This window comes from Ursus maritimus, unplaced genomic scaffold (assembly GCF_017311325.1).
Source record: "Ursus maritimus isolate PB19 unplaced genomic scaffold, ASM1731132v1 scaffold_28, whole genome shotgun sequence".
In the NCBI taxonomy this organism is placed as follows: domain Eukaryota; kingdom Metazoa; phylum Chordata; class Mammalia; order Carnivora; family Ursidae; genus Ursus; species Ursus maritimus.
In genome coordinates, this window is record NW_024425341.1 from 34,164,986 (window position 1) to 34,192,013 (window position 27,028).

Consider the following 27,028-nt stretch of genomic DNA (forward strand, 5'->3'; position numbering starts at 1 on the left):
AATTGTGGCATAGTCATATAATGGGATGTTGTGTATCAGTGAAAATGAATTACCCAGAGCTACACTGGTAACTTCACAGTAAGTGAACGAAGCAACTGCAGGTGTTCAGCATACGAACAAATTGCATGTATGGAAACCATGCAGAACACTGTGTACTTCTTAGGGCTACGTACAGAATTTGGAAAAGTGTAAAGAAACACATAGCAATGATAGATACGAAATTCAGGATAGTAGTTACTTTTGGGGAGTGCAGACAGAAAGGGATATGTGGGAAGATTCAGCTATATTATGTTTTCTTAGGCTGGGAGGTAGACACATGATATTTCATGTGTTATCAGCATGGCTTAATTTTTTTTCATAAATTTTAAAACAGTGGATAAGATAATACTAAAAATGAGAAAGGAAAAATAATATAATTTTATTTTTAAAAAGTAGCAACTTTCTTTTCCCCACTCCTGAATTTACCACATTGAAGTTCAGGTTAATATCTTTTTCTAGGAATTAAAATAGGATTTTGAAGGCACTGCGTAATTATCCCATCATGCTACTGTAGTACCATAAAGACATATTTCTTAATGATGAGGGGTTCCATGGTTTTTCCTGTTGCTTCTGTATAATAATTTGCACAGAGTGTCCGTGCCTCCACATCTAGATACGGACTCTTCCTAAGGGCTCTCCTTGGTCAGGTAGTGGCCAGCCAGCCCCGTAGTGTAGTCTCCATTCCAACTGTAATAGAGGGAAAAATATTTGACAGTTTCCTGATGGTACTCACTTTATCTTGGTAGTGCTGGAATGCCACTATGTTTATCGATGGTAAAATATTTTTAGTTCTTCGGTTTCTCCTATGTGCTTCGAGAGTCGTTGTAACAGTACGCCTGCAGGTGGTCTGTGCTCAGCTGTGAGCTGGCCGCAGGGTGAGGGGAAGGTCTGTGTCATCATGTCGGTCACTGCACTGTCACCTACCCTGAGAGCGTTTTGCTACCAAACACCGTGTTAAATGGTGTCCTTCCTGGTTGCCCGATTGACCCTCTGTCACTGGGGCCAAACAGCAGCCGTGAGTTATGACATTTGTGAATTGGAAACATTCAAAACACAAACAGGATTCCAAAAGCTTTTCACAGAACTACTTCCATTAATAAAGCTCTAGAAAATGTAGAAGTAATTTCTGTTTCCTTTGGAACAAGTTGGTGCATATACACGTTTCCTGTTTTTGATTTAACTTTTCGCGTGAAACATGGATGTGAAAGCTGCCCTTTTCTGCCACAGGACCTCAGCCATGGGAAACGTCCCCGTCATCAGTACTGTCATCACTCTGCCACACGTGATCGTAGAAAACATTCCTCTCCACGTGAACGCAGGTAACGCCATCAAATTGTACTTGAGAAAAAGAATCCAGGAAGAATTTTTATCTATTTTAGCTTCTGAGGTTTAAAAAATTTTTTTATTATGAAAAATGCCCAACATTTACCGAAGTAGGTTATGATCAGTCCTGTTTCATCTGTACCTCTGCGTGCGCCTCCTACTCCCGTTATTCCAAAGCAAATCCCAGATATTATTTCATCTGTAAATATTTCTGTCTGCATCTTTAATATTAGTGGTTATTTTTCTAAACATAATCACAATTCTAGTATCATCACTTAAAAATTAGCAAAAATTTCTTAATATCATCAGATTCCAATGTCGCAGTTTCCCTGGTGGACTCCGAAGGTTCTTTAGATTGTCTTAAGGTCTTGCACTGCAGCTGATGGATGTTTTGTACTTTTGAAATCGATGGGCGGGAAGACCCCCTCTCCACTCCATCACCTCCTTCACCACCACCTCCCCTCTACCTTGCTGTTTTTTGTTAAAGAAATGGGAGTCCGGTGTCCTGTAGAGCTTCCCACAGTCTGGATTTTGCTGATTGCATTGTAATCATTTTTGAGGGTTCCTGGGAGTTGGTGGTAAGATCTATAGTCTCGATCGGATTCAGGTTCAACTTTTTGGCAAGAATACTTCATAGCTGATGGTGTGTGCTCCCATCAAGGGACCCGTGATGCCTATCATTCCTTCGTGAACCGTGATGGATATTTAGGGAAATGTTTTATAGATTTAAAAAGTCATTCCTAAAATATAATTCAGCTCCTGATAGCCAAGACCCTTTCTGTGTCAATCAGCTTTAGAAGGAGACTTGATTCTTTGGGGCCGGTTTTATCAGAGTCCCATGTCTGTTGTGCAACCAAAGAATTTTCTTACTCATCAAGAGTACAGTATTACCACTAATTTAAATAATCCCATGTCTATGGAATGAGATTCATTTACAAAAAGAACTCATAAATGGTGAATTATTTTTTTAACCAAAAGAAATGTGTCCTCTTTCTTTGCAGATCTGCCATCATTTGGGCGTGTCAGAGAATCCTTACCTGTCAAGTATCACCTACAGAATAAGACTAACTTAGTTCAAGATGTGGAGATTTCTGTGGAGCCCAGTGATGCCTTCATGTTCTCAGGTCTTAAACAGGTTAGGTCATATCTCATGGGGTTGCTTATGTAGATACAGAAGTGTGGCCAAGAAAGGGAGAGCTGTGCATTTAGGATTTACAAATGAACTGATAAGGCTGATTGTGGTCCCTGTTATTTCGATGGGAAGTTTTTAGTTACTTTTAAAGATTAAGTACAATTTGTATAGAGGTGGATTAAGTGGGCAACCCTTTTCACATTGAGATCATACATGTAGGTTCTTTCTTTTTATAAAACAAGAATTCACAAATCCTTGGACAGTAATAGGATTCCTGAAAATTTTAGATTTCCCTTTTATTACTACTGAGTGTGTGTGTGTGTGTGTGTCTTTTAATTGGAGGCCTAGAAGCCTTGCTACCCATATTAAAAGTCTGATCTGGGGCACCTAGCTGGCTCAGTTAGTAGAGCATGCAACTCTTGATCGTGGGGTTGTGAGTTCAAGCCCCATGTTGGGCATGGAGCCTAATTAGGGGAAAAAAAAAAAACAAACCCTGATTCTTTTCTGAGCTATCAGTGAAACTTTTTAGAGATTTTGATCTTGCACTGAATTTACTTATCTTTGGTACATTTAGACACAATTTTATATTTACATATAAAAATAAATCGTTCAGGTGTTTTGATTTGGCTTATTCAAATCAGAAGTAGAAAAGTTCCATCACATTTTTTAATGGAACATACACTTTCAGGCAAAACCATATTTCAGTGAGAATACTGTCTTCTGTCAAAGTGGATAACAGACACCCCTCAATAGTCAGTAAATAGTTTTTTATCAACAAGGACATAGAGGAACAAATGTATGTCCTGATTCTCAGGAGTGTCTACCCTGACTAGTCATCTGTGCTGTACATATTCTGAGTGCCATGTTTGTTGTTAAATGTAAAATAGAATTATACATGAGGAAATCCATTTGCTAAGTTAAGTTTATAACATATAATACATATCATATTAGCTATTATATGTTGGCACACAGATATATTATCTTTGACACACGAACATACCATACGTACTCATTTGCAATTGAGGAAGCTTTTCTAGAGTGTCCTGATCTTTTTCACATGCTGATTTATAAAAATAGAGGATAGCAAACATCTTTTTCCCCCTGACATCATTTACCTCGCCAGAAAGGTCCCCTAAAAGAAAACACCGGAAACAACTAGTTTGTCTTATGTTGACGTAATGTATATACAAAGATACTTTTCTACCAGTTATCTCATAACGTATTGTGACTGTAAAAATCTACATGGTCTCAGACACAGAAAATATCGATCCATCTCGCGTTCCCCTTTTTAAGCCAGTGCAAGTTGCCGTTTAGATCTTGGTAGAAACCGAGAAATCATACACACTTTTTTATGCATTTATTATCTGTGCAGTCCTCATGTCATACTAGTTCAGCCCTGTATTTAGAATCTGTCTGGAGGGTAAATTGGGTGTCACCAGAAAGATTTGGGTGTCCAGTCACTTGGGAATGAAGGGGGGAAATGGGAAGGTGCTGGAAGCCTGTACATTTGATTGTCTCTACAACTTGTGCTGTAGATTCGATTACGGATCCTCCCTGGCACCGAACAGGAAATGTTGTATAATTTCTACCCTCTGATGGCCGGATACCAGCAGCTGCCGTCTCTCAACGTCACCCTGCTCAGATTTCCTCACTTCACAAATCAGCTGCTCCGGCGTTTCATACCTACCAGTATTTTTGTAAAGGTAGGGCTTAGAAATTGTCTGCTTTTTAAATCTCTGGTCTTGAAAACAAACCAGAGGGGTTTCTTTCACGTAAGCTTCACTAAGCAATATTTCGAGACCGACAGTTTTGGGTTCTATGATACGAATTTGGCAGTATTGCTCTTCATTTCTGTGAAGTTGCTGTTATTTTACAGAATCTAATTTCAAAGGTTTTTATTCCCTTAGGTAGATAATGGTTTACCTTTGCGGGTTCCTTAGACGTACGTGTTTTTTTCCTTTGGCTTAGTAAAGTATGTTTTTACATTGTAGTTAGCTTGTAACTAGTTTTTAGTCAAAATGGGTCAACTTTCTTTCTTTCTTTTTATTTAAAGATTTTATTTATTTATTGGACAGAGATAGAGACAGCCAGCGTGAGAGGGAACACAAGCAGGGGGAGTGGGAGAGGAAGAAGCAGGTCATAGCGGAGGAGCCTGATGTGGGGCTTGATCCCAGAACGCCGGGATCATGTCCTGAGCCGAAGGCAGACGCTTAACGACTGTGCCACCCAGGCGCCCCATGGATCAACTTTCTAAACACGATCCTTGAACGTTCCTAATTCTCTGTGTAATACCGGACTGGGGCCTTTTCTGAAAAGGATCCTGTGTCGGAGACTGCCCTCACGTTGACCGTTTTGATGTTTTCCACGGGGACCATGGCCAGGTTCCCGGAATAAAGGAATGTGTAGGATGGTCATAGTCAGTGTGGGAGAGAGTGAACCGTGACGTGCGGGAGGTTCATTGAGCACCGCGCTCACTCCCGCTGAAGCCATTCTCGCTGCCTAAAATGAGGGCTTGCCTCTGGGTGGTTGTGGGTTCCTCAGCAACTCAGCTGTACGTGGATACATGCGCATCCTGTGTGCCGTCTTCTATGGTAACTTCATACTCACTTTCGAAATGACACGTCACATTGCTCGCTCTTGCCTTTTTTTGTATCTGTCTGATTCAAGTGTGGAGGAACTGTCGCTTCTTTACATAATCTGGGACGGGGTAAGTGATAAATTAGTCTGTGTTAATGTGTCCTTTATAATCTTCCTAGCTTTTATCTTTCCATCTGCAAAAAAATAATTTTTTAATGTTTCCAGGCACCGTACTTTTATTTTATTTTATTTTTTTTTTAAGAATTTTATTTATTTATTGGACAGAGATAGAGACAGCCAGCGAGAGAGGGAACACAAGCAGGGGGAGTGGGAGAGGAAGAAGCAGGCTCATAGCAGAGGAGCCTGATGTGGGACTCGATCCCAGAACGCCGGGATCACGCCCTGAGCCGAAGGCAGACGCTTAACCGCCGTGCCACCCAGGCGCCCCCAGGCACCGTACTTTTAAAGTGTAAAGGAAAAATCTCATACTTCTAGATCTCTTGCGCTTAAACAGTGGCTTTTTAAAAAGACTTAATTTTTTTTCTTTTTTTTAGGATTTTATTTATTCATTTGACAGAGAGACAGCCAGAGAGAGAGGGAACACAAGCAGGGGGAGTGGGAGAGGAAGAAGCAGACTCCCAGCAGAGGAGCCTGATGTGGGGCTCGATCCCAGAACACCAGGATCACGCCCTGAGCCGAAGGCAGACGCTTAACGACTGAGCCACCCAGGCGCCCCAAAAAAGACTTAATTTTTTTAAAGCAGTTTTAAGTTCGTAGTGAAATTGAGAGGAAAGTTCAGAGATGTCCTGTATGCCCCTCGTCTGCCCCCCTAACAGCAGTTTATTTTTTAATTAAAAAAATTATTTTTAAAGATTTTATTTATGTATTAGAGAGAGAGAAAGAGAGAGAATGCGTGTGTGCGCATGAGCAGGGGTGGGGGGAGCGGCAGGCAGAGGGAGGGGGAGAAGTCTTCTGGCTTCTTCCCAGGACCCCGGGATCATGACCTGAGCCGAAGGCAGATGCTTAACCCACTGAGCCACCCAGGCGTCTCAGCAGTGGGTTTTTAAACATTTCCACCTGTTCACATTTACAGGCTATGTCTGTTGCTGTTCCTTCTGTCATGTCTGAGGTCACCCTGCAGGGGAAAAGTCTCATGACTGGGGTAGGGAGCAGTGGCGGCGGGGGGACCTGCTGAAGCGTGCTAGTACAGCTTTAGGTAGCGTGAGAGTGGCATCAGCATAGAGTGAGCTGTACTAACATAGCCTGTTGGAGACGTGAGAGTTATCATTTTGAGGAATCAGGATTTCAGGTCCGCCGATGAATCTCTTTCCTTCCTTTCCCTGTAGGGCTCTGTACACCCAGCCTAATCCCAACTCCTGCTAGTTCAGTCTTCTGGTGTTCTTCCACAGTACACCTCTTCTGGGTAGTGCTTAAATCCATAAGGAAAGGTTCCAGAAAAATAAACATTTGTAAGTTTTAGCAGAGCTAGCATGCCGTTTTCTAACTGCCATGCTCTTTTTTTTAAATACAAGTACTACCTTCTGGTAACTTGACTGCTGTCAAAAAAGTTGGCTGGGATCCTCAGAGCCAGCTCCTTTATCAGTTGGGAAATCTTAGAGCGACAGTTGTTTTACCTGGCACGCCAAGGACAGTGACTGAGGAGTACCCTTTTCCCACTTAGTGAACAGTCTTACCACTCACGTTGGCCATCCCGTCACACCTTTACTAAACTCTAGAACTGTGCTATTCCAGTATGATAGCCACTAGCCACGTGTGCCCTACCGAGATGTAATTTAATTTAAAAATTAGTTAGTTGCGCTAGCTGCACTCGAAGTGCCCGGTACATCAATGTGACAGGTGGCTGTCCTGCTGGACAGCACTGACTAGAGCTTGAAAGTTCTCTTGGACAGTGCTCCCCTAGTTTAAGGCGAGAGCAATATTTTCCTTCCTTTGAAATATTTTTCTTCCTTCCTTTCTCCTTTGAAAAGTAGATTCCAGTTTTCTATTTGCATGATGTTCTTGTCTTCTGTTCCTGTTTGTAAAGCTGTGTTGGTAAGGATTTAACAGGTTGAGCCATTATTCTGTTTCTTCTTTCTTTTTTCTTTTTTTAAGATTTTATTTTATTTGAGAGAGAGAGCACAAGCATGGGGAGCGGCAGGGAGAGGGAGAAGCAGGCTCCCCGCAGAGCAGGGGGCCCGATGCGGGGCTTGATACCAGGACCCCGGGATCATGACCGGAGCCAAAGGCAGATACTTAACCAACTGAGACACCCAGGCACCCCCAGTATTCCGTTTCTAAAACTGAACATCCTCTATCAGTACTAAAGATTACATGAAGTATAAGAGACCCGGCACGTGTTCTTAAATTCATTCCATTCCTGCCTTGAATGTCAGCGGCCTAACTTGCACTCACATACACATTACACTCGTACGTGCATGAAACACGCGGCAGCAAAACGCTCCCTTCCCTGCCTCAGGGAGCCCCCCCACCAACCATTCTGTTTCAAGGCTAGACAGTGGCTTTTGGTGATGATGTTGTAACACTGTCCTGTTTCGTGTCCTGAATACCATCTCATGCTCTTCCCACAAAGGTCTGCTAGTGTACGTCCGCTCAGTAAGATTATTTGTGAGAGATTGATTTTTTCAGTTCCTTGATCTCCCTGAGGTATTGCCAACCTGCCAGAAGTTTTACCCCTAAGAACAGTTACGATCCTTTTATTCATTCTTAGCCTTTGCTCGTCTGATATGACGATTTAAGTTTTCTTCAGTGACCTTGTGGAAAGGGAAGTTTTTGTTTTTATCTGCTGCTTCTATCCTTGTAGTATTCATTGTTAGATACTTTAGTTCATTGTGAATTGCTTTTTCTTACAAACAGGAGATTGGGAGACCTTGATTCCCCAAGAAACTTGTCTGTCAGCTCAGGTTTGTGGCCTTCTTGAAGCCTAGGACGCAGGAGGGCCCTGAGCAAGAGAGAAAATAAAACTATCCCTTAAGCAGGAATGGCAGCTGGGTTCCCAGTCACGTTCCCGGTGAGAGATCCGTAGCCGCTAGGACACAGGGTGAAGACAACTGGTGACTGAGGCGGATTCAGCCGGTGGAGGTAGACGGTCGGCTGGCGATGTCGGTGTCTGGTGGCAGAGGGAACGGGGGCAGCACCTTGGCCCTGCAGCTTGCCCTCCCCGGGTTCAAGTGAAACAAGAAGGTGGGGTGAGGGAAGGAGAGAAACAAATGTGATTTTGATACTCGTACACATTTATTCCGTTTTTGTGAAACAGTTCTAAGAATTTCGAACTGTTTTCAATTCATAGAGCTTTTGTTGTTACTGTCTTGTAAACCCGTCTTGTTTCCTCTCTCTAAAGCCACAGGGCCGGCTCGTGGATGATACCTCGATTGCCGCCGCCTGAAGTTCAAGACTGGCCCCGGCTGCTCTTACAGAAGTTTTTCATTGTGAACTGTAGCTTGGATCATGGTAAAAGTTAATCTTTTCTATTTTTTAATGGATGTTATACCAACTCTTCAGAGGAACTCATGCTTAAAATGTTAGGAAAATCTATCCTCTCTTATAGTTTCACTAATAAATATTTGAAATCTCTCAGCATGACATGGAAAGATGTCAGACCATTGTTATTGTTGGAAGTTGTTTTATAGATAGTAGGTTCTTAAAGTCAGGGATTCACACGTGCAATATCAGAGGCAAAGTGAGCCCCCCAAACAGTGCAGGCCGTGGGGAGGAAGGCACCTCATCTGCCCCCGGGAGCTTCCGAATCCGTCGCTTTCAGAGTTCGCTGAACCGGAGATCAGCCCGTCCTCAGACATTGAGTGGATGCTCAGAATACATACATCCCAACTCATAAGCGGTTGTGTGACTGATCCAGAAAACTTCCAGAAAGTTTTAATGAAAGCAATTTAAGGTGTCTAAAAAAATCTCTGCTTAGTCTCAAAACATGTGAAATAGGTTCAGCTTGCAGCCAAAACGTGGTCATTGATGAAGAGGTTTGTCTTTATAAGTGTGTTAACAGGTTTTCGTCTCTAAGAACCTGAGCTACAAGGAGGTGATTATAAGCTAAATTTCTTAAACTAAAAGTTTTGGATAAAGATGCAAGTTCTAAATGAGAGCTTTCAGTTATATTGTGCCATTTCAAAAGGAACTATTTAAAATTCTTGGAAATTCATGTAAATAAAAATCAAATTGTGATAATTTTCTTCTGTTAATATATCTTAATTTAAAGCTTACCGGATTTCTTGGAAAATTTTATTATTTGAAAGTGTGGGCGTTGTAAAAAGGAAATAGTGATGTAAATAAATACGTTCCTTTCAAGGATACTTGTATGTATCTTTTATTTTGAGCTTGTTTGATTTCAGCTTCACGAAGCAGCTTTTGCTAAGAATGCTGTTGGATGAGGTCTAGAGAGAGCATCGTTGGAAATTGGGAGATCTGCATTCTAGAACTGGCTCTGCTAACCTGTGGGGAGACTCGGACAGGGGGACGGGCTGTCTGTCTCAGGAGGACATGGGTTCCCTTCGTTCTCGGCTTTTCAAGTAGAGGCCACAGGAGCTTGTCTCCACAGTCAGATTGTCCAGGATCAGATCCCGGCTCTGCTGCTTGCTCGTGACCTGCTGTTCAAGTTACCTGCCCTCTGTGTATCTCAGCGTTCTTGTCTGTAAAATGTAGAGGATGGTAATACCCATCTCCTAGCCTTGTTAGGAGGATGATGACAATTAATACACGAGAAGAGCTTGGGAACAGGGGCTGACCCAGAGTAGTGCTCAACCAGTGACATCTGTATTATTATTACTATTATTATTATTATCATTATTATTAATGGGAAGGCTGAAAAGGATATGCCTGCATTTACTGGAGGGTCTGTGTTACCAGAATGTCATGAGTACATATATGTGTACATATGTGTCTATGTGTAAATGTCTTAAACTGTGGAAAAATGTCATGAAATGCTTATATATATATATTTTATATCTTCTGTTTTGTTACAAAACATCCCTGGTGTAACCTACCAAATTGCCTTCATGACCCACTAATGGGATATAATCTGCCCCTTGAAAAATTCACAGGTCCGTTTGTGAAGACGGTCTGCTGCAGGGCTTATGTGATAAAGATCTCACATGTTCACACTGCCGTCCTCAAACACGAAGTAGGTGTTAGAACGAATGAATCACTGTCATACACCTTCAGATTATTAGCACTGACGTCCATGTGGTCTGTGTAACTCTCTGCTACTCTAAATACACCAAATAAACAGCTCTGTGCTTTCCCTCGATTGTCCTCAGAGTTGGACCTAGAGTAACCCTTTCCTAACCGGGACTTCTCCCATATCACGAATCCTGCGAATATATTGTTTTCTTATTTTTAAATTGAAATTTTTAATTCAAAAGTACATGAAATCATCATCTTCCCTGGGTCCAAAAAATCAACTGTCACCGTGTTGCAGGAGCTGTTGACGAACTCAAGTTAACGGGTGTCAGGGGGGACCTCACAGCCTTGCCCTTCCTACCTCCGGGCCGTCAGCCGCCATCATCGTCTGCATGAAAGTCTCTTAGCTTCCATTCTTTACTGCATGCCATCTGGTTCTCAGTATTGCTATCAGTCTTACACACTACTCAGGGATACATTTTTAAATTTGGGGGAAGGAAACACTGAAGTTTGACCTCCTGTATCACGAAGGCAAGCACTCAATAATCAGACGTGAGATCATTGGAATGTCAAGTGGTACAAGGAAGATGAGGATGATAATGTCCGGGAGAGAAAAAAATTCTTAATTTGCCTAATTTTGTATTTTATGGTCCTAAAGTTAAATTTGCAATTTCAACTCAGTTTTCCTCATCAAGTCTAGGGTTCCTTATCCTTCAATTCTTTAAAAGGTTTTATGGAGCAAAACTCCTAGAGCGGATTTTAAAAAATGTTTTCCATGTTACTTGAAGGATTCTTTTGTTTTAATTCAGTCCTTTCTTTCATGGCCCATATTGTATCTCCGCCCAGAATATAAAACACCCTCCAGTCGATAACTGTCGCTGATAATAGCTGTTAAGAATTCCGAGTTGTGGTTCCCATGTTGGCACTATAATGAGTAAGGGCCCGTGTTTCGGTGGAAAAGTCAGGTTCACCCTTCTCATGGGAGGGCTCATGTCCCAGCAAATACCTTTCTGAAGCTCCCCCTTGACCTAAAACCCCGGAAAAGGTGCCTAAAGTGTCCCAACTCCTAGTATAGAAAATACTGAGGGATGAGTTGTAATACTTAATGGTACAGTGAATAAATAGTAGTGACTATACATTTCTAGAAGGATTGATGTGCAGCATTAATGATGAGAGATTGTTGAATGACTATGTGAAACCAGACAGAGATGTGCACTTTCTTCTGTTCCCTTCCCCTTTTTCTCATGCCACAAATCCTCTCTAACTAAAGTGTTATGAGTGGATGCTAGGTTAAAAATCATGGATCCTGTGCATTAAGATATATAAGAAAACAAACTCACATTTTATTTTATTACCCTGGTATTCAGATGCCTTTTTTTTTACATACATGTGGATTTGTTTTGAAGCATTTTTAACAAGCGATACTCATGCCATCCTTCAGTGAGCTCCAAAAATATCTTCCTTTTATTCTAGCAAACAATGCCATTTTCGGGGACACATCTGAGCCCCATAAAACTCACTAAATGAGTATAAAATCCCATATTTTCATAAAATATAAATTCATCGTTTAATTATATTCAGGTTTTCTTCAAAGACCATACTTGTGAGAAACTTTCTCTTCCACTCAATTTCCTCATGCCTGTGTCTGCTTTCTGAAGCATGTTTTACCAGACAGGTAAGTAGAAGCGAAGTCAAAGCATTTTTTTTTAAATTCTGTTTTCTCTCCAATTATTAACTCCTAGCAACCTTGAAGTTGATTTTTTATTTATGTAATAACCCTTATTCAATAGGTTATCAGCATGTGTGGGAAATGGGATCTTGCAGATATTATCTTCATTAGGTTGGGCAAGATTTTTAAACTACGTGTGTTTCCCAAATGATGATTGCCAACATTTATTCAGTGCTGTCATGTACCAGTGATGTTCTTACCGCTTTAATAACCCCCGATAGCCTAATGTGTAGGACACATATTAAAGATGTGTAAACTGAGGCACAGAGAGCCAGTGGTCTGGTCAGAACAGATCACCCCGATAGTTAATGGTTTAAAATAACAGTCATGATCTTTCACGGTTATAGTGGGTCAGGGATTCGGGAGGGGCGTGGCTGTGCAGCTCTGGCTTGGGGTCACTCAGGCGATCGTGGTCCAACCATAACCGGAGTAAGGATAGGCGGGAATGGAACCAGGAGCTGAAGCAGGCAGGGGCTAGCTGGGAGTCTGTGCTCATGGAGTCTCAGGATCTTTCCAGGGGCCTGGGCGCTCCTCACAGCCCGCAGTCTGCGGGGCCCTGGACTGTCTCGAGGCAGCACTGAGCTCTAGTGTGAGGGCTCCAGGCAGCAGGGTGGAAACAGCGCTGCCTTTTGTGACCTCGCCTGGCCTACCACATAACAGCGCTTCCACTGTGGCCACAAGCCCACCTGGATTCAAGAGGAGGGAACATCAGCTCCACCTCCGGATGGGGAAACGGGAAGAACATGGTGGGGCAGGAGAAACAGCAGCCAGCTCTGGAACATACAGTCATACCCAGTGACATCGCTAGTGGGGGCAGAGCTGGGATTCAAGTCAAGGCACTGCCCACGGCCACCGTTCTAAGGCTGCAGGTGCTTGGTTCTAAATAATGAGTCTTTGAGCGTGTTTTTGGTGACTGAGACATTGTGCCTTTTGCGAGTTAAGACATGTTCTTTTTTCTTTTTTTAAGATTTTATTTGACAGCATAAGCAGGGGGAGCAGAAGAGGGAGAAGCAGGCTCCCCGCTGAGCAGGGAGCCGGACATGACCTGAGCCAAAGGCAGACGCCTAACCCCTTGAGCCACCCAGGTGCCCCAAGACCTATCCTCTTAAGTCTATGGCCATAAAACTGCTGCCCTTACTCACACATTGAATCCCAAGTGTTTCCTGACCACCGACCATGGGCCCGTTTCCGTGCTGGTTGCTGTACCATAAAGGACACCCCATTCCTGCAGACCATGCAGGAAAATGCCATGCAAACAAATTACACTACAAGGTGCTAACTGCAGAAGTCGGTGTAAGACTGGTGAGCTGAGGGGTGTCTGGGGTTTGTTTTAAACTGTTCCGGGGCAGCAGGGGGGGGGTTTAGGAAAAACAAACTAGGTCAGAGAGAAATGGATGAAATAAGGTTTGAAAAGTGTTGGTAATTGTTAAAGGTGGGTAAAGGGGTGCCTGGGGGGCCCATTTCATTTTATTTTTGGATATGTCTGAAAATGCACGTGATTAAAGAAATACTAAAAATACAAGGGAGAAAGGAACCACAGTGGAGGTGAGCACAGGGCGGAGGTGAGGAAGCTGCAGGGAGGCCAGGGCTCCTCCATAAGCAACATTAGAGTTGTTTTTGTATTTGTACTGAAGTGATGGTGCTTCTCTTGTATGGAAATGCATTTCCATTATCCTTGAACAGCTACGAGAGTGAGTTTTGGAGGACATATAGAAGTTGGTGAAACAAAGCAGGGAAGAGCTTTGCAGGTGACGAAGGGTATGCTGGCTGGCACCCACTCCTTCCAGCACCAGGGCATGCCAAGTGCTTTTAGCAGAGACTTGTCAGTTGTTGAGTCAGCTAGCATTTTGTTCCTACCCGGGAGGTTCACATTCAGTGATAAGAGAATCGGAGGGGAGGGGAACGAAACACACCACTGCTCCTGGAGAGCAGGGCTTTTTCTGTTGGAATGGGAGGACTTGGGGATGAAGCTTGTCTTCTTTTCAGCTTTAAAATGCTCATCAGATTGAAGAACTGTATTGTTTGAAAACTGATCTTGGGTGATCATCAACCGTTGTCTCAGCGAAGGACTGAATCTCAAATGCTAAATTTAACTGGAGGAAATAAGCAGCTCCACAAGATGAAATATGGAATTATTTAAATACAAGATGGCAGGAGCTCTGTGACAGCTCCTGTTTATCAGAGGTGATCATGACCCCCATGTGCTCAGGCAACATTTACAATATTTTCTTCACTTCTGATTGCCATTGTTTATTTCATCTTTTTTATCATGAAAATTTCCAAACACCCACAAAAATAGAGACTATAAGACACTTCCATGCTTGTACTCAACTTCAATACCTATCATTACTTGGCTATGTACTTTTAATTCTCTTAAATAATTTCACCCAGAAATAAAAGGACTTTTTAAAAAAAAATCACGATGTGTTATTACATCTAAAAAATTACCAAAAATTCCCTATGATTGCCTAATACACAATACGTATTCAATCTTCCCTGATTGACCAAGATAGTTTATATATAGTTTAATCAGCATCCTAACGAGGGCCTCCATTATATTACATCTCTTCACTAATCTCTAATGTTATTCAAGAGCTTCGGTTTTTGTTTTAGTTTGTCCTCTCCTTTTCCCCCTATTCCTGTGTAAGAATCTTGTAAATGAAAAGCTGGAGGACAGGAACGTCAGGTTGGTGTGATGGCTTTATGACATTTTTGTAGGAGCAGCTTTTATCTTCTCTAAAGGAGACCCGGCACCCTCCGTCTCAACAGAGGGGCATTTGTGCCTGTGTTCACCTGTTTAAAGCTGCTGCTTTGAAGAAGTTTACAAGGAATCTTCAGCTGTACGGATAAAATCAATGAGAGCTTCAAACTGATACTGCTATCAGACATTCATTCCTGAGAACCCTTTGCAAGCACACACTTAAAATCAGCATTATAGACGTTCTAAATGATTACCTTGGGAAATTAGCACATGAGCCTGACGCGGAGGAAAGGTGAAATTGTTTAACAAATGTATTTTATACTAATTGTTTAAAAACAGGTAATCATTACATGATGGATCTTTCACCACACACACCCACACACGCACACACACACCGTCGGAAACTGCGAAGTTATTTAACACTTGTTAAAGAAAAATAGTAAGGCGGGCTTTATTCAAGGCCGGGCTACTGCAATGGGGTTTTGTAGGGGAGAGAGGTCGGACTCGAGGAGTTTGGACTCTAGCAAGGACAAATGGGGATGTACAGGCAAGGCACAGGGCGGGGGTCAGTGGATGGAAAATCGCCAACAAGTAAGGGTGAGCGGGATCCTTGGAGAACAACTCTACGGAATTGCTGAAGGTAACCCGGGGGGAACCAGACACCAGGGTGGAGGATTTCCCCTAAACTGAACAGCATTCTTGCTCAAACAGGATTCTCCAAGGTCCGAGAGAAGCCCAGGGCTGGCCTGGTCGACCAGAGTGCTCACAGGAGCCAGAAGATAGTTTGGTCAGAGGACAGTCTTGGTGTCGATACACTCTGGCTACAAAATTTTAATTTCAGGTGAATAATCCCCCTTCCTCTGTCCAATAGTGAAATGTTTACGGTTCTTAAAGTTTGAGCGCGCTGGGTCAGCAGAACCATTCTTTTCAAGCGTTGCTTCCCCAGCCTCACTGAAAATTAAACCAGGGTTGCCCCTTCCCAGAGAGGTTCGCCGGGTAAAAGCTCGTGCTTTAATAATCCTGTGACCCATGGGACGACGGACTCCAAGTTCCACGGAGCATAAAGAAACTTCCAAAGTGGTCAGACAGGCTGGGTGACTTCAGGACAATGAGCCTTTCTGCTCTAAAATCTGAACCCAGTTGCGAGGAACGCAGATTTCCGTGCGCTTGGCAGACCCGAGCTGCGCACTCCCTGCAGGTGGAGGACGTCCCAGGGCCGCTGGTGCAGTCGCTCCCGCCGCCCGCCGCGCACGCGCCCCCGCCGCGCACGCGCCCCCGCCGCGCACGCGCCCCCGCCGCGCACGCGCCCCGCCACGCACGCGCCCCCGCCACGCACGCGCCCCCGCCACGCACGCGCCCCCCGCCACGCACCACCCGCCACGCACCGCCCGCCACGCACGCGCACGCCCCCGCCACGCACGCGCACGCCCCGCCACGCACGCGCACGCCCCCCGCCCCGCGCAGTCCAGGTGTGGCTATTATGTTGCTCCGCCGCCGCGAGGCGCGCGTTGCAGCCGCCGGTGCCCGCCTCCGTCCGAAAGACCGTGCAATGACTGGCAGCAAGCGGTACGGCCGCATTTCCCGGAGAGCCCCCTCCTCCCCGCCACGCCGCTGCGTTTCCGAAGCACAACGCAAAATGCCTTCTAAAGATTTTGCAAAGCCCACCTAGGAGGTGAAGCGGTATTAAGTCAACCTTTTCTTTCCAGGCCGGAAAGAGAAAGGACGCGTCAGGCTTAGACTGCCCCCACCCCACCCCCGCCCCAGGTGCCGACTCCCGCCCCTCACCGCACGCCCCCTCACCCCCGGCCGCCTCACAAGCCCGATGGAAGCAAAGTGGAGCAACTCCGCTTTCCTGAGCCCAGCGACGAGGACCCGAAAGGGAGGCCAGGGGATGAGCGCAGCAAGCCGGGGGCAGGGCCTCCTGGCAGAGTCCGGTAGGTGCTTGGGATTTCCGCTCCCACGAGGGAGAGCGTCGCGCCGCTGATGCGGAGCGCTGCCCCCCAGGCCTCCTTCATCCTTCCCGTCTGTTTGGTTTGGCAGAGGTGCGGAGCTCCCCCTGACCTGGGCGCCCACCCAGCGCGGCCGGAGCCTCGACAGACAAACCCTTCTTTGTGAGAAGGGCCCGCCTCCTGGTGAAACCACCTGCACTCCGCATGCATAGATCCGGTCCTAGAGAAATATTTCATAGCATCGGAAGACGGTCGCTCGATATTGTTGGGGAAGAGAGCAAGTTACCAAGCAGCATGTGTGATACGATCTTGTTCGGAAGGACAAAACGAACACTACGCACACTTACCTTGAGGTTTCGAAATGACCAGAAGTATACACACCAGACTGTATTTTTGGACTACTGGATTATAGGTGATTTTAATTTATTTTATTAATTTGTTTTAAGTGTTTTAAACAGTATTTTTTTTTCCTAACGAGAATGATCAATATTTTAAAAAGGAAAGTATCACAGCCACCAGTGGGAAGAGAGTCAGTGGATGGATTTTGGGCATGACCTTGCCCCTTAGTGACCCATGACAGTCACCCTGGAGGTAAGGTGTGTGAGGGCTGCATAATATTCTAGGGTGAGGATATGATTAAGCAGTTTATATCCCCACGCAGAATTCTCTCTTCCTATTTGAGAAGTTCTACTCACAGGAGTAGTATGTGGATCTTTGGCAGTATGATTTGGGAGAAGGTAAAAGGTTCTACATGTCTAAATGTTACCCTGAAATTCCCCTTGGGTGAAACAACTGTTAGGTGTCTGAGACAAGGAACATTCTACTCAACTCTGAGGCACAGCTATGTCTGCTTGTGAGCCATGACTGCAGACACCCACCTGAGAAGCATCCTGCCCAGAGGCACAGGCTTGGCTAGAGGGGCTCCGTGGGGGCAGAGCATGAAGGGAGGGAGACCAACAAGGTAAAGACACAAAGATACATTTTTGAGGCATCATTATTTCCCCTCTCAAAAGCCAGACCTGGAATGTTCACACACATATTCCAGTGGCCAGAGGAAGCAAGGAAATGCCATCTCCCTGGGTGCCCAGGAAGTGGAAATGGTAGACAGAGCATCACCTCTGCCACAGGAACCCTTCAGCTGCGTTGCTACTTCCTCCATAGCCATCAGGGTCCTTCCATAGCCCTCCAGAATACTCTAGCATTTCCTGTACATACTGTCCATCTTGTGACTTTTTTAGAGGATGCATTCTGTCCCCTGACTGGATGGGAGCTCCTTATTTTTCACATCTTTGCTCTCCAGTGCCTGGTACAGGGCTCCAGAGGGAGTTGGACACCACCATAAATGGCCAGGAGGTGTCTTAGATGCTCAGAGGTGGTCACCTGTGCTGTCCTTGCACATTACTAAGAACAGTTATGTGGATGGATACCAAAGTTAAAAACCAGTTACTCGTTTCTCGGTGGCTGAACTGGACAGAGAAGAGAGAGAATCCAAAACTGAGGTCAGCTGCCTTATCGATTTAGTCATGAGGGAGAAAGTTCTCACCAGAGCACCCAGTAAGTCCAGCTGGCTGCCTTCAGGAACTTACGTCCTGGAAAGCGATGGGTCAACACCTAGTATTACTTGTTGGAGTTGAACAAGGATTTATTTACTGATCAGACAGAATTTTTTTAATGTATATTTCCTGCTAAGAATGGAATGAAAAGGCAGCCAATCCCGGCAGAAATTGCTGATTCCATGTCTGAGGACAAGAAATGTAAAAATGGGTTCAGAACATTTTGTCATACCAGAAACCAGGGAATAACCAAATATTGCTAGCATCATGCCAGAGTGACCTTGGAGCCAACCTGAAGAGGTTCCCAATGGATCTATAAATTCACAGGCATTCAAAAGAAGCAAATAAACTTCTGAGGCCATGTTGGAAGATGTTAAAGAACCGTCTTATTTTCAAAACCGACAAAGAAAAAAGATCGTGTATTTTGCTATTCCTAAATGAATTGTACTTTAGGGTAACCAAATAGCTGATGGAATAATTTTTCTTTATGGGAGTATTCCAGCTAATAATGACTCTTGGTAATGACTATTGATAACTTGTGATATCACAAAAAAAGAAACAACCTGACACTATATGCCTTCTGACAGAAATAACACAATCCTATGAAATCATGTTGCCCAAAACTTGAACCTGATTCTGATCATGCTTCTAGATGTAACTACCAATTTTCAGAAAATACAGTGAAGTATTAAGTGGCACTATAAGGACCTAAGCAGCAAAATCCAGGCTATGGGTAATTTGGGGGGACAAAAGCTCCTCCGACAAATAAATTTCAAAGAACAAAGTAAGTGGTAAGAGAAGAGGGAAGCTATACATCGAAAGATACTTGAGATATGTATTATTTAATTCCAGGGGACCTAGTTGGTTCTTTTTAAAAATCTTCTTGCAGCCACTAGACTATAACCTCCTTAAGGGCAGGGCATTTTGTCCACTGCTTTATCCCTCTTTGCTAAATCTGGAATAATATTTGTTCATAGACAAATACATGACTTCATCTCCCTGGCTGTAGCTAATGAGATAAGGAATAAATGACTGACTTAGTTAAGACTATTCGGGAGCAAATGAGAGCTGATGGGTTCTTCTGTTCCCTCCAATGTTTGATGATCTCAGAGTCTGCTGATTCTTCCCCTGAAAATCTATATTTAGGACAGTTACTGATTACCTTAGTTTGGTACCAAAGGGGCAGACCCCGAGAACCCTGAGAAAAGTATTCAAGTGCAAGGAGTTTATTTTGGAAAGGATCCCAGGAAACATCTATGGGTAAGTTGGGAACTGAGAAAGGAACAGAATGGCAGCCAATACAAGGTGTATTATAAAGCACATTTCTTTGTGGACATCTGGAGCTTAATGCCAGTGGGGAGTTCTGGGAGTCAGTTAGGGTTATCCCACCTTAGGGGCAAGGGAGCTTTGGGCTTCGTACACCACTTCCATCAGTCATTGATTGAGGACCACTGGGGTTGGGTGAGGGGTTGGTTTATTCTGTAAGGAGGCACGGGTGGGGCCTCTTCGTCAGGTACTACCCTGCTAAACTTACTGACTCTGACAATATATATCTAATAAGACAAATATTTAATACAGTGCTAGGCTCACATAGATATTAGCCTAGGGTAGTAAGTAAATCAGAATCTGGAGTCAACCCAGCTTGGGTTCAGCAATAATCTCTTCTATTTACCTGCTTTGTGACCCTGAAAAAAATCACTCTGCGTCTCTGCACTTCAGTTCCCTCGTATATAAAAGGGTCTGAGGCATAAGATTGATATGGAGAATAAATAAGATCGTACCTGGCACACAGTCAGCGCTGGGAAAGAAATTTACATCTTTTCCCGTCTCCTGGATTGAAGCCAAACAATAAATTATGAAATTTCAGGCGTCAGTGAACAGGAGGAATCTGTATGGAGAGGACGAGGGAAAGGGAAGACAGCTTTCTGGTATTCCTGAGTTACAACATGGAGGAAACACCACTGCCCTGCTTCCTAGTTTGGACCTCGCGTGTCCACGACAGCGCAGTACCCCTGACGGACATGGAGAAGCTGGAGAGAGAGGTTTTTTCATGTGAGGATGACTAGTGAAGCTGTTCAGGCAAATATTTGGACCTTTAGTCCCTGAGAGGTCAGAGATCTGAATGCTGTCCTAGACTTTGACAACCTACTACTCAACTTAAGCATTTTTAGAGAATGTATGTACAGTTCAATATAGATTGCTCAACTGAGTGAGAAAACACCGCCTAGAGTTTTCACTGGGGCATGGGACATAGAAACACAACTTGGTGAGAGACAGAATTGCTGTAAAGGGAAAGAGAGTCACTCGGCCTGTGGCCTGTGGTGCCTGCAGTGCCTGAGAAGACTCTTCATTCTCATGTGTTGACAAAAACCACTGGTATCACTCATGCACATGACCATACGTTCTAGTCAATCTCAAATTTATATGGAGCTGGAAATGAAAAGGGCACAGTTGGAATCGTTGGGGTTTTGGTGTCTCCTCCTAAATGCTTCAAGACTTTATTGTGAAGCTTCCAGGGATCATACCTGGTTGTGGCTTGTGGTTTCAGTTGTCATTGAGAGGGGCCAATTTTTTAATGAATGACTAGAACGGTAGTAGGCAAATGACAAGTGGGCAGGGGTAGGATGAGGGAGGAGTTCTCAAGTATACGTGTAAAAATGAGAAAGAAGAAGAAGGAGGAGGAGGACGAGGGGAAGGAGAAAGGACAAGAAAGAAGAAAGAACAGGAAAAAGAAATCCAAAGGACTGGGCTATAAAAATTTCCAAAGAGAAAATCTATAGTTTACCCATATATATGCAGTAAATATTTGCCAGTCCCTTCTAATGTGTCAAGGATGGTTCTAGATGCTGAAGACACATCAGTGACTCAAACATGCCTTTGTGGCACTTACGTTCTAGTGCTCCTGCTGGAACAGAGATCTAAATCCAGATCTGCCTTTTACAGTCTAAAAGCTGCAACATGGCAGAGTGTCTGCTGTGAGAAGTCTCCCTGGCCAGATAGGTTTGGAAATTGGAAGAGAACTGACTCAGTGCGAATGTTGCCAAGCAACAGATCAGAGTCACCAAATCCTCGGAAACGTTCTGGGTAAGAGAAAAGCATCATGGTTGTCACTACAGTGGTGGCTCATCTCCCTGTTCCTTGAGCAGCCGTGGGGCGGGAGCAGAAGTTTATCTTCAGCAGGGCAGAATCTCGCCATCTGGAATCCCCACGGTGCTTCCAGTTGGCATATTGGTATCCTGTTACTAGGTGTTCCTTTGCAAAGCAGAGCATGCCCTAAAGGTTTTTAACAATCCTCTAGAAATCACAAGACAAGGAGCTGGCAAAGGGCAAACAGCTGACATACCACCTTCTTGCCCCAAAACGTTTCCAAGTAGGCAGCAAGATAGATACTAAAATGCACTGATAGTTCCAAGACAACCTACACTCCCACGCAAAAACCTGCATTCGTAGATGGCAATAGGACACCAAGAGAACCGAGGTGCAGTAAGCAGGAGATCGATCGTAATGTGTGAAAAATGGGTTCTCACCTGGCTCTGCCACCTACTAGCTGTGTGATCTTGGGCAGGTCACCTCAGTTCTACCCAGAATCTGATCCCTTCTCACCATCCCACTGCTACTACTCTCTCCAGCCACTGGGACCATCACAACACCTGCTGCTTATCTTCACGCCGCCATGGTCTAGAATCAACACAACAGCCAGAACAAGCCTGGAAAAGCTCTCAGATCTTGTCACTGTTTTGCTCCATCTCCCCAGTGGTTCCTCTTTCACTCAGAGGAAAAGTCAAGTGCACACAATGACCTGGAAGGTTCCTTAAGATCAGACATTGCTTACTACTGATCTCCTCTCGTACTACTCAAGCCCCTGTTCACCCTGCTCCCCATGCTATCTTGACATTCCTTGAACCTGCCGTGTGCTGCTGCTTGCTGCAGAATATTGGAATGAGCTCGTCTCTCCTCTTCTCTGTGCCTGGAACCCTGTCTCTCCAACTAGCTCAAATCCCACCTCCTCTTCTACCCCAACTCTGCTTAAATGTTGCTTTCTCAGTGAGCCCCACCTCTTGCTTAAAACTACAGCCCCACTAGCCCCTCAATCGCTTAACCTGCTCTATTTCTTTCTCTAGAGCATTTATTACCTTCTAAAATACTGTATAATTTACTTCTTGATTTTGTGGATAGTTGATTATCTGCATTCCTAGAAGACCCATGAGGGCAGGCATCTTGGTGTATTTTTTCACCCATGTACCTGGACTGGTCTGAAAGAGCGCATGACACAGAGTTACTGTTCTGTAAATATCTGTTAAATGAACGCATGAACAACTCAGAGTACAAGGAGAATCTCCATTCACAGGCAGATGGGACTCGAGGCGGAGATGACCAGAAATATCGAGCAGATTCCGTACTTTGTTGTCTTCCCAAGGGGGTGGGAAGGAAAACTTCAGTAGCTGCACTACCCTATCAACTTCCAGGGAAGTAAAGAGTGGGTGTTTCTTGGGCTTCTCCTACCAGCTTGCTCCACCAGGTTCCTACCTGTTTGTTCCCATGGGATTTGTGCTTGACTCAGAGATGAATGACCAGACCGCGGTCAATCACGGAGTATCTAAACAGGAAGGGAGCCCCTCCCTCTCACACACAGTTTGGAGGCATTCATTTCTGCCATGCCCCTTGCATTGAATGGAGTGCAGTGCAAGGTTGTGCAGAAGATGGGATCCACTACTCATTGGCCAAATGGTTTTCTTAGCATTGGCCGAGTCGAGTGCCCTTAAACATTAAACCGTGTTAAAGTCCAGGACCTCTGCCAAATCATGTTACAAATAGAAAAAAGCAAGTCAATTCCTGACCGTCTCCTGGCGGAGGTTAAACTCCTTCTAGGTAGCACACTCTACAGAACTGTGACCAGTGTTACCCCAGCATATTCATCCCAGGCAGAGTAGAATGAGGGGTAATAAAGTAATCTCTTTCGATGAGGCCTGTTCCCTCCACCCCCCGCCCCAGGGACAACAGGCAGCAAAAGGTAAAAATAGAAGAGAAATTAATTGTGATTATTTTACAGTTTATAGAAATCACTAAGAGTTTAGCTGCCTTTTTTTACACTAAAAATATTTTACCAAAAATTAAAAATATACACTGCCATGCCTTCGTGCCCATCGTCCAACTTCAGTGATTAGTTCAAAGCCAACCGTGATTCATTTACCACTCACCAAATAGCAAATACGCTATTTCAGAATAAGGTCATGTTTCCAGATTCTGGGTGGACAAGGATTTTGGGGGAGACACTATTCAACCCAGTACAGACCTCAACCGTCTACATCTCTTGACAACTTGCTGGAGATACCCGAGTTTCTATTTTTCTTTAACCCCTTCGGACAAAATATTTTAAAACTCCCTTTGCTTACTTTTCAACATTTTAAATCAAATGTACAGATTCCAGTTGTGCTTGCTCCCCCCACCCCAGATTTCAAATGTGTGTCCCAGGGGTCTGTGATGAGGTTTGAAGTCGGCTGTGTTCTCTGGTACTTGGGTCGGCACTAGAGCGTTTGCCTTTTTTCTTTCCTCCTATACTTACTACCTGCCACTTCTTGCTGATGTTAGCATTTGTGTTTGGGTAAATAGATCCTCTGACATTTCTAATTTCTGTGAGTTAGAAAGCCACAACTCCAAGTTTGCTGTAACTGTCCAATTTAGCCTTAAATAGTCTTAATCACAGGCCTAAGGAGCTTCCCTTGAATAGAATAAAGTATATCGAATGCAAATGTCACATGCAGCACACACAGAAATAAGCCAGAATTCTAGAGGTTTCCTCACTTGGAACTTGTCGAGAAAGCTTGACCTCAATGACACAATATGATAGCTCGTGTAGACAGGAATGTAAACAGTTCTAGCTGTTGATATTGATTTCCTCTTCCTTGTTTTTTTTTTTTTTTAAAGATTTTATTTATTCAACAGAGACAGCCAGCGAGAGAGGGAACACAAGCAGGGGGAGTGGGAGAGGAAGAAGCAGGCTCACAGCGGAGGAGCCTGATGTGGGGCTCGATCCCAGAACGCCGGGATCACGCCCTGAGCTGAAGGCAGACGCTTAACTGCTGTGCCACCCAGGCGCCCCACATTTCCTCTTCCTTGTAATTAGAGGTCAGCTGATAACATTTTGGCCTCACAGCCAAGGACAGAGACCCTGTCCCAGCCATCCAGATCACCTGTCCTCTTTGCATCGTCCCTGTGTCTGGCTCTTCCTTTCTGTGTTGAGTCCCTTCTTCCCCCGCCCCCACAAGGCTTGCATCACTAATCATGGCTCAGTGCACTTGTTCAAAGCAAAGGCTGGAAGCATGCAAGTTTCATTAATTGATTTCTTTAGAAGACTTTGCTTCCCTCCAATATACTGTACAAAATGTGGGCTGCCTGCTTTGCCAGTTAATAGGAATGGCTGCACAGTGCTCTGTCTGTCCATCCTTCTGTTTGTCCTTCTCTCTCTACCCCAGGCATTGTTTTCTGAAGCCTGTAATTTCCACCCCATCACGAGGCCCTCTTCTGCTTTCCTGGCTCCCACTGATGCATTTGCTACATAGTCGGATTGTCCATGACTGGGACGTGACTGTATTTACTCAGTCTGATAATGTGTAGGAGCTCAGGTGATAATGGAATGTACAGTTCTTGTATCACTGAGCTTTGGATTCCCAAGCCCATTAACCTCTGGCCCCTTTTCTGCCAGATTCAACAAAGAAGTCAAAAGTTTAACTCCAGGGTAGGAGAAAATTGTGTTAATGCAGATTTTTCTAGGCATTAAAATGAAAGCTCAAATACTGACCCCCTGGTGTCCTGCAATCATTTCTTCTGAGAAGAGGGTCAGTAGACTGTTTTCAATGAGCATATTTTTAGATGCTTTGCCATTAAATCGGGTTTTGCAGGTATAAGGCTGGCTCTGGGTAAAACATGGCCGAGTTTGACTTTGCTCCCTCTGCAGCTTCTGTCTGATTCCTCTGCCTGTCTGATAGTCTCTTCTCTGCCCCAGGCCCCCCACTGGAGCTCGCTCCCTTAGGCAGCACCCTATGCTCCAGAACGTCCCATTTCTAAAAGCATAGTCCAGTCCTGGGTTCTGTTTCCTCAGGGTTCAGCTAGATACTGACTAAAGCAACACAGAATCCTGGAATTTCAAGCTAAGAGAACTCTATGGATTAATTTTAGTAAAGAGCTGGACAAAAGATGTATGTTTATGCATATATGTGTGTGGGTGTGGCAGGTGTATATATATACATGTGTACATATATACACACGCAGATACAAAAGAAGTATAACGTTGCACTGGCGTGCTGTGGGGGAGTCCTCCCAATTCCTCCACATCAAAGGTTTATTCCCCCAAAAGACCTGCCCAGTAAATGATACACAACTGAGATGATCTTCTCTCTTTGGTTTATTGAGCCACCTAGGACATAGCCTTATACCAAATAGGAGACATTGGCAAGCCATTGTCTTCCTGGGGAATTTCTGCTAGGAGAGTTTACTCTATTTACGAAGGCACAAGTCTCTTTAAAATCTTGAAATTCAGTAGTTTTTTTTTCAATTAGAATTTTTATTTTGAGAAAATGAGCGAATCTTGTGCAGTTGCAAGATATGCATCCGGTCCTTTTAGTTTAGGGAACGATTTCATCACGCCTTACATCCTGCAGGCATGTTCAATACGCAATGCTTGATGGACAGATTGATAAAATAACTGTAATCCGTGCCTCACAAGAGCTCTCTTGAGGGAGATATGTTCAGAAGTTACTGGGCCCAGGGCTAGAAAGTGAATCTCTTGGATCGTTTGGTAGCTCTGTGTTTTGTTTCTTATACATTTCTCACTTGTAACATTGTTTTATTTCGTTTTTACACATGCACTATGCACTTAGTCGTATCACGTTTTGCTGTTGTTAATTAGTGAACATGATGAAATCCAATTTGTGAAATGCTAGTCTTTTCTCCACTGAGCTGGTCAGGGGTGAGAGGTAAGCTGAGGAGCACTCTGCCTGGGGAGAGCCGAGGACTGGCTAGCATTGCTTTCGGAAGGCTCCAGGCTCCTGGGGTTATGTGCCCCCGAGCAGCAGCAGGGCTCACAGATCGCTTTCCCGCAGCACAGGACATCACTTCCTTTAGACCAAACTCACCCACAGTGGCTTCTATTTATCATTCTTTCATTTCCCTCTAGAGTCCTGACAGGCAAGAATGCTGCCTCGGGGCTGCCATGCTGCAAAGTATGACAGCCTGCTCTCAGGGGACCATAAATATTTGGAATCTGAAGTGGATTGGGAACTTAAAAAAAAACAAAAACAAAAAACACCTTAAGAAACTGAAGTTTGGGAATAAGTTAGCCAAAGCCTGGATTCCTTGACATGCATTGGAGAAGCATTGCATTAAAGCTGACCTTTTTGCAGGAGTTTCTGGAGAATGATGGTTAGTGGTGTTTTTTTTTTCTCTTTTAATGCGATAAAAATTCACTCTGCCAGCTGAGCATGCACTGTGGGGTGAGAGCAGGTTCCTTTCTCTGTGGGAGAGAGAAGTGTTCGAGTGAGGCCCTCGGGGGGAGTTCTTGATGCTGGCTACGGCTTTGATGAAGGCTTCAGCTGAAAGATACATCAGGTTTGAAATACATATTTTACAAGGGGAGGGTGTGGGATGGTGTCCTGGATTCCATCAGGCATGCACAGAGCATCCTGTCACGCAAGGCAGAGAGGCGGGTGGGGGGGTGAGGGGGTTGAGCTTGCTGCTCGAATCCCGGAGGAGACGAGGTCCTCTCACTCGCCCTCAGGAGCAGTCATGTAACTTCTCCGGAGACCTGTCTAAACGAAGAAAATACAATTCTCTAATTCTGAGGAAGCCAAAGAGTCATGCTGCACAAAGAAAGAACAAAAT

General features: G+C 44.4%; 1 protein-coding gene and 1 long non-coding RNA gene across 3 annotated transcripts in view; both read left to right on the forward strand.

Moving 5' to 3' along the window:
* The window catches only part of TRAPPC11 (trafficking protein particle complex subunit 11), a 47,269-nt gene extending 37,878 nt beyond the window's left edge, over nucleotides 1-9,391 (forward strand). For both annotated transcript variants that reach the window (XM_008709273.2, XM_008709274.2), the window contains 4 exons: nucleotides 1,267-1,358; nucleotides 2,364-2,497; nucleotides 4,030-4,197; nucleotides 8,430-9,391. In XM_008709273.2, the coding sequence (XP_008707495.1) occupies nucleotides 1,267-1,358; nucleotides 2,364-2,497; nucleotides 4,030-4,197; nucleotides 8,430-8,474 (439 nt within the window). In that variant the 3' untranslated portion in view covers nucleotides 8,475-9,391. The remainder of the gene's footprint in view (nucleotides 1-1,266; nucleotides 1,359-2,363; nucleotides 2,498-4,029; nucleotides 4,198-8,429) is intronic.
* A 7,054-nt stretch (nucleotides 9,392-16,445) lies between these two features.
* Nucleotides 16,446-20,542, forward strand: LOC121105653. The gene is made up of 3 exons (XR_005838276.1): nucleotides 16,446-16,583; nucleotides 16,690-17,010; nucleotides 17,098-20,542. It is a non-coding gene; the product is annotated as an uncharacterized LOC121105653 (long non-coding RNA).
* Nucleotides 20,543-27,028: the final 6,486 nt, after the last annotated feature.